This window comes from Octopus bimaculoides, chromosome 8 (genome assembly GCF_001194135.2).
Source record: "Octopus bimaculoides isolate UCB-OBI-ISO-001 chromosome 8, ASM119413v2, whole genome shotgun sequence".
Classification (NCBI taxonomy): domain Eukaryota; kingdom Metazoa; phylum Mollusca; class Cephalopoda; order Octopoda; family Octopodidae; genus Octopus; species Octopus bimaculoides.
The window spans coordinates 42,667,567-42,675,739 of NC_068988.1; the positions used below are offsets into that span (position 1 = coordinate 42,667,567).

Genomic DNA, 8,173 nt, shown 5'->3' on the forward strand with positions numbered 1-8,173 from the left:
ATGGAAAGCGGATGTTAAACGATGATGATGATGATGATGTGTGTGTGTGTATGTATATATGTGATGGGGCAGTCTATATAGATGTAATCCCCGTAATTTGAAACCAGTTGCTAAGTGCCAATGCATGAAACTGAGCCCTTCAGTCACTCTGTCACTTGTGCTGATTATATAATATGTATTTATGTATTATACATATTAAATTTCTCATAAATCTCTTTTCTTTCTTCCAGTTCTATCACGTGATGTTATGAAAGACTTGTGACGGAGAATCTTGAAATTGTTGAAAAGTCTGGAGACGTTGAATATATTTTGTCAACCCCCTGTCAGGAGCAGGTTCCAATGAAGGTTGACTGGATTACAGAGGTTGTCAGTCGTGACAAAGTCATCATCTTGCTTGTTAATTATGCCTTCTTGCTTGTAGTAGTTGCCAGTTTCATGATTTTTCTCCTCTACCTAACGCAAGACCTCTCCCCAAATATCAACTGGTCGGCATCACTGATGCTCTTAGCTGCAGCTTTTGTTATAGCTAATATGTTTCTGGCCAGCTACATTGTCCAAGTGCTACATGTACGTAATGAACTGCCCATGATATACTTTCAGTCTTGAAAGTTTGTCATCTGTTCTGTCAACCTAATCCTCTTCCATCCATATCATTTTATTTTTGTCTTCACAAGTGAGAAATTACAATCAAGTTAATTGGACCAGTTTGTTTTAGTATTTACTAACGCATACATATTGATGCTTGGTACACTCATACATTTGTTCTTTCTCTCGCTTTAGATACTAATATATATATGTTTTTGTATGTGAATATTAATCTTATTCTATCTGGATTACACTTATATTTATGTGTATATATGTGAATATATAATGGAAGATAATTCCAAATTAATTCAAATAAAGATAAAATTAGGTGATACATTATAAACGTTTTAATAAGAAAGTTAAAATTTTAGCTTCATCCATTACCATGGAGACACAAGCTAACAAAAATGACACTTACATTTCAAGTTTGAAAATCAAACCTGACTATTCACATTCTTCTCACTTATCCCCACCACAAAATCTTCTTTACCCCACGGACCAAAGCAAACAACTGGACCCAACTGCTTCCTCATTACTGAGTCCTTGTTCAAAATATACAGTGTCACAGCTTGTGGACAGCGCACAGATCCTTGTCTCAACATTTGTGTTCAGTCACTGGGACAACATCCTTGGACCTCGAGTTGAGCAAGTGTGGTTCAATGGTGAGGCTCTTCTGCTCGATCAAAGCACCCTTCTGCAGATCTGTAAGCAAGGTTTAGCTGGAGAACTATGTCGGGACTTAAGCAGCAGTATTACTGATTGGCGCATCCATACCATTCCGGACAAAAATGTTGCTGCGGTTGTATTTGTGTTCAGTGCTAATGGAACCAATGGCCTTTCTTTACATAGCTTCACTTTGATTATACAGTTGGACCAACTTGAATATTTTCTCCACCTCTCCGATCTTATCTACAGCTGGATTAGCCGGATGGTTGGTAAACTACGTGTACTTCTTGAGAAGGTAAGCAATCTATATCATTTCTTTTCTCTTTCTATTTATCTATATTGCTGGTGACCTAATAAACAATGCAAGTGAGTGTCAGGAAAGCAAAGTAGTCAGTTTAAAAGGTTCAGGGATCTCTTAACTCTATTGGCATTGAAAAGTTTCTTTCTTTGAGTGTAAGGCAGATATAGGTTGGTTGGTCAGCCTGAGACTAGAGAAGAAGGTACTTACCCAGGGTGCCATGTAGTAGGACTGAACCCAAAACCATGTGCTGGGAAGTGAACTTCTTTAACCACAAGCCATGCCTGTAGCTCAGTTATTTAATAATAAAGATTTTTTTTTATATGGGCACAAATTCAGAAATTCTGTGGCGTGAGAACAATCAATTATATTGATTCCAGTACTTCACTGTTACTTGTTTTATCAACAAATGAGATCAGCATTGGTGAGATTTGAATTCAGAACTTATAAAAGGCGGTGAGCTGGCAGAAATGTTAGCGCACTGGGCGAAATGCTTAGCGGTATCTCGTCTGTCTTTACGTTCTGAGTTCAAATTCCGCCAAGGTTGACTTTGCCTTTCATCCTTTCGGGGTCGATAAATTAAGTACCAGTTACGCACTGGGGGTCGATGTAATCAACTTAATCCCTTTGTCTGTCCTTGTTTGTCCCCTCAATGTTTAGCCCCTTGTGGGCAATAAAGAAATAAGAACTTAAAGAGGTATAATTCAATACTGGGTGGCATTTTTTATTTGATGTCCTAACATTTCTGTCAATCCATTACGAGTTGTAAGGATTTTTAACATAGGCACAGAGTCACATGTGACGGATGCTGTTGTTTTGACATCAATACTTGATTAGTACTTTATTTTATTCACCTTAGAAGAATGATGGTGAAGAGGACACAGAGGTTTCAAATGGGGGCATGACTAAATACTGCAATGTATGGGTTTATTCCATTGCTATACTAATTCTTGGGTTGCCCTTAATATCTAGTGTAAACATGAGATCACATAGCTTTGAGCATGGAGCAGTTGAACTGATTGATCTTAAATATGTAACTATTACCTATTGATATCAAATTTTGGCACAAGGCCAGTAATTTCGGAGGAGAGGGTAAGTTGATTACATCAATCCCATTTTATTGATTCTGAAGAGATGAAAGGTAAAGTCAACCTTGGTGGAATTAAAACTCAGAACAGAAATACAAATGAAATGCTGGTAAGCATTTTGTTCTGCATGCTAATGATTCTGCCATCTTGCTCTCTTGATGATGATGATGATGATAATAATAATAATGATAATAATAATAATAATAATAATAATAATAATAATCTGTTCTACTTTAGGCATAAAGCCTGAAATTTTGGTGGAAGAGGGATAGTCGATTACATCAACCCCAGTGTTCAACTGCTACTTATGTAATTGGCTCTGAAAGGATGAGAGGCAAAGTTAGCCTCGACGTAAATTGAACTCAAAATATAAAGAGGGATGAATACTACTAAGTATTTTGTCTGGTGTGCTAACGATTCTGCCAGCTCACCACCTTTAATAGTAATAATAATAATAATCCCTTCTACTATAGACACAAGGCCTGAAATTTGCGGGGAGGGGATAGTCAGTTACATTGACCCCAGTGTGTAACTGGTATTTATTTCATCGAACACTGAAAAGATGAGAGACAAAATCGACCTTGGCGGAATTTGAACTCTGAACATAAGGACAGACAAAATGCTGCTCTGCATTTTGCCCAGCGTGCTAACAATTCTGCTACCTTGCCATAATAATAATAATAATAATAATAATAATAATAATAATAATAATAATTGTTTCTAATTTAAGCCCAAAGGTCAGCAGTTTTGATTGGAGGGCATTAGTCAATACTATTGACCCCCACCCCCCAATACCTGACTGGTGCTTTATTTTATCAACCCTGAAAAGATGAAAGGCAAAGTTGACTTTAGTGGGATTTGAACTCAGAACATAAAGAACCATAAAAAAAAAATGAACAAAATAAATAGGTGCAGGAGTGGCTGTGTGGTAAGCAGCTTGCTTACCAACCACATGGTTCTGGATTTAGTCCTACTGCGTGGCACCTTGGGCAAGTGTATTCTACTTATAGCCTCAGGCCGGCCAAAGCCTTGAGTGAATTTGGTAGATGGAAACTAAAAGAAGCCTGTCGTATATATGTGTATGTTTGTGTGTCTGTGTTTGTTCCCCCATCGTCACATGACAACCAATGTTGGTGTGTTTACGTCCCTGTAACTTAGCGGTTCGGCAAAAGAGACCTATAGAATAAGTACTAGGCTTACAAAGAATAAGTCCCGAGGTTGATTTGTTTGACTAAAAGGCAGTGCTCCAGCATGACCACAGTCAAATGACTGAAACAAATAAAAGAATAAAAGAATAAATGAATTAAAATATATTGTTTGCATGAAAAAAGTAATTGAAATTTTCTTCTCCTACATACATAAATGGTACAAAGGAAAGATAATTATTCACTAACAAAAGCCACCCAATAGATGAAAAGAGTTCATTCAAGCTGATAGATGTCTGATTCTAAATTCTATAGAATGATAGAATAATTGTAAGGTAATTCTTTTCACTCTGTAATCCTTATATTTACACGTAAAAACAAATGAAACAATAGACCATGTTCATTATTAAATTAAATTCATTTCAATATTTAGGTATTTAATGAGTGTTAGCATGGCAATGTGACTAACAAATTCACTTTGCAACAGTGGGCCTCTTAAGTTCAATCCCATAGCACAGCACCTTGGACAAGTGTCTTCCATCAAAGCTTTTGGGTTGGCTAATGCCTTGTGACAGTATCAGTTAAGTACTGGGGTCAATATAATTGACTGGTCTCTCTCTACAAAATTCCTGACTTTGTGCCTATTTAAGAAAACCTTTATCAATAAATGATAGCAGTGCAGGCATGGTTGTATGGATTATGAAGTTCACTTTCCAACCGCATGGTTTTGGTTTCAGTTCCCATTGCATAACACCTTGGGCAAGCAAATGTCTTCAACTGTGTGTGTCCTGACAATAACTGTAAATGAGTGGAAGATGATAAAAGGTGTGGATGTCCCTCCCCACTCTCTGTATGTATGTATGTATGTGTGTGTGTATGTATGCATATATATATATATGGGAGAATATACAAATAATAACAACAGACGAGGACAGGTGGTGTAAATAACAAAAGTATATATTAGTAAAGGAATTTATATGTAATGACCATTATTTTTAACTTGTCTCTTATATATCATTCTGTAAAAAACAGTTTATCTGAAGCCCATCCATGGATTTACAATATAGAATTGTGATGAACCATAACTTGGGACCCTACCAAAAGATTACTGGGAGTTTTTTTGTTATCTTGGTCTGCCTACAGAGAGCTCATGAAGTATTTTGCTTGGATTGATAATTCTTCACTATTTGTTCTGTGTGTGTGTGTGTGTGTATCTGTATATGGCTATATGGTTAAGGCAAGTGTCTTCTGCTGCAACCTTAGGCTGTCCAAAGCATCCAGCCATAAAAAAGAAATCTGTCACACAAAAAGTACTAAACACACACACACACACACACACACATCTACACAACTATGTGTAGGTAGTGTTGTTAATAAGTTTGCTTCTCAACCATGTGGTTTCAGGTTCAATTCCACTGCATGATACTCTGGGCAAGTGTCTCGTGTCTTCACCTGTGATATTGTGAGTGAACAAACAAAAGGAAGTTGAGAGAAATTTGGCAGAAGTTAACCAATAATATCAACAACAGCAACAACTTATTGATGTTATTGATTAACCTCAATAAGTGATTGGACATACTCAATGGTGCATAATGGCACAAGAGTGTCTGATTGAAGAGTATTTGATCATTTCTACCAGTCTCCATCTACCGTCACATTTCCAATGTGGAGCATGTTAACCTTAGATGTCACACTTAAGACCTGTTTATGATTCCTCTACCTCAGCTTATAAAGAGAGATCTTACATCTATATTGATTAGGTGTAGACGCTACATGTAAGTTCTCAAGCTGATTTTATATCTGATACTTCGTCAATAAACAAACCCATCTGCTGTTTGGGAGTGACCCACAAATTTTGTACATGTAATTTTAGTTAAATTTCAGTGTATAATTAAACATTGACAGGCATACTATTGTAAGTGTTAAGACTATACAAACTTGGACACTATTTTAAAGAGAGTAAGGAAATTGTTCAAAAAAGATTTGTCTTGAAGAGGACTATGGGACTTGTTCTGTGCAGTTCCTATTTCATATAAATGAAGTGTTTGTTGTTGGATATTTGGCTGCTGTGTTGAACAAGTTGAACCTTTATTATTCAGATTACTCTTTCAAATGTAATACTTATTTATATTGTTTTGAGTTGATCATACATTATCTCATAACTTTGACATTTTATACGATTATTTATTTTGAGAATGATATAGGGTAGGTGTGTGAGGCCAGATCTGGCAGATTTGTGCATAAACCAAGTAGAATATTTGGGTTGGATACAGCCAGTTTAAATGCTAAAGGGTTAAGGAACTACGTAGATGCTCTGTTGATGATTCATAGTGTCCGTATTATGAAGATAATGTGGATCTTGTGAAAAAATTTAGCTATTATGTGGGATAGGTTGAGGAACTACATGTAAGATGTTTTGGTGGTTTGTGTGCCCCCTCCCTGCCATAAACATTTGAGGATTTAGCTGCTGCTTTGAGCAGGTTCATTGACCATGTAGAAGCTTTCTGACTGCAATTTTTTTCTACATTCTTCTGTCTGTTACAGGATTCTAGAAATGAAGCTCTGTCTGTATTTACATCTTACCTGTGTAATTTTACAGAGATGCTGCTATCTTTGAGTGAAGCTAAGCTACCAACTGAAGTTGAAGTAAGTAAAACAAAGTTTTATGTTTCTAGTCTGTGTGTGCATGCAAGATATGTGTTTATCTCCACATAGGTACAGGTGTGGCTCTGTGGTTGAGAGGTCTGTTTCCCAACCATATGGTTTTTGTTTCAGTCCCATTGCTTGGCACATTAGTGTCTTCTGTTATGGCCCTCTGAATGGATTTAGTGGTAATGATGATAGGTCATGTGATGCAGATGGATGCCAACAGCTCCATCTGTTGGCATCTCTCTCAAAGTGGATGGAAGTGCCATTCTCTCAAAGTGGATGGAACACATGGAAGTGAGAGACTCAGGAAGACATGGGACGAAGTACTGAAGAACAACCTCAGGACACTGAATCTTTCAGGTGAGATAATGAAGAACCAAGATGCCTGGTGCCTTGCTGTATTCAAGAAAATCCGTACTCTGCAGCAGAATTGTTAAGACTGATCGTTCTATTGGTGTAAAGCACTCATGGTGACATGTAAAAGCCCCATGGAGTTCCACATAAAAACACTTGTGCGGTGCCACATAAAAGCATCCAGCATACTCTGTAAAGTGGTTAGTATTAGGAAGGACATCCAGCTGTAGAAACTGTCAGCACCAGTATTGCAGTCAAAACATCTTGTAATCACATGAGAGCATTTGTGTGTGTGTCTTTGTGTCTGTGTTTGTACTCCACCATCGCGCGACAACGGATATTGGTGTATTTATGTCCATATAACTCAGTTGTTTTGGTAAAAAAGACCAATAGAATAAATACCAGGTTTAAAAAAAGAACTAGTGTTGATTCATTGGGTTAAACATTCCTCAAGGCAAGTGCTTCAGCATTGTTGCAGTCTAATGACTAAGACAGTGACACAACATAAACACAAAACCATGTATGTATTTATTTCAGGCATCCACTCAGTTTCAGTCTAACAAATTCCACTTAAACAGTTATTGATCAACCTGGAAGTATGGCACAAGACTGTTGCCTGTGGTGCCATACTTAGAATTGAACTCAGAAATGTGTATTTGTGAAGCAGACATCTTAACTACATACTTATGTGTATACTTATGTACACACATACACATATCATTATCATATATCACCATCATTGTCATTGTTTTAATGTTCATTTTTCCATGCTTGCGTGGGTTGGATAGTGCATGTTGCTGCAGATTTTCTATGGCTGGATGGCCCTCCTGTTGCCAACCCTCACTTGTTTCTGAGCAAGGTAATATTTCCCCATGAGCAGACATGTTTTCATGGAAGATTGGAAATGAAGGGCACCACTTGCATGACAGTGGCATTCATTCACAACTAACATATAATGTCAAGTCAAAGCAACACAAGCTCTTTCTCTTTCTCACTCTCACACACACATATTAGCAATCTGTGTATCATACTTGAAGCGTATGTACTGATGAAAGCCTTCTAAATTGCAGTATTTGCCTTAAAAAAAGCATCCCTTATAGATGTATAATATTAAAAACATAAATTTATCAGCAGCAGGCAAAATTCATCAACCAACAGTGATGTCATTACTAAATCCAGATTTCTGCTTTTTTGAGGTTTCATCAGTAGCAAGTATCCACTATCACTGCTTGACAAACATAAATTGGCTGCTAACTGATATAGCTAAATAGAGATTGAAAGGTCTTAGATGTCACACTTAACCAGCAGACTGGATAAAAACCTAAATCCAGAACCATGTAGTTGGGAAAAACCTAAATCCAGAACTATGTAGGTGGTGTTTGCTTATT

General features: G+C 37.0%; 1 protein-coding gene across 1 annotated transcript in view; it reads left to right on the forward strand.

The window, feature by feature from the left end:
- LOC106881246 (guanine nucleotide exchange factor C9orf72) overlaps positions 1-8,173 on the forward strand; it is a 35,939-nt gene that overhangs the window by 8,967 nt on the left and 18,799 nt on the right. Inside the window, exons 2-3 of the mRNA XM_052970075.1 lie at positions 231-1,546; positions 6,327-6,428. Coding sequence (XP_052826035.1) covers positions 971-1,546; positions 6,327-6,428 — 678 coding nt within the window. The 5' untranslated portion in view covers positions 231-970. The remainder of the gene's footprint in view (positions 1-230; positions 1,547-6,326; positions 6,429-8,173) is intronic.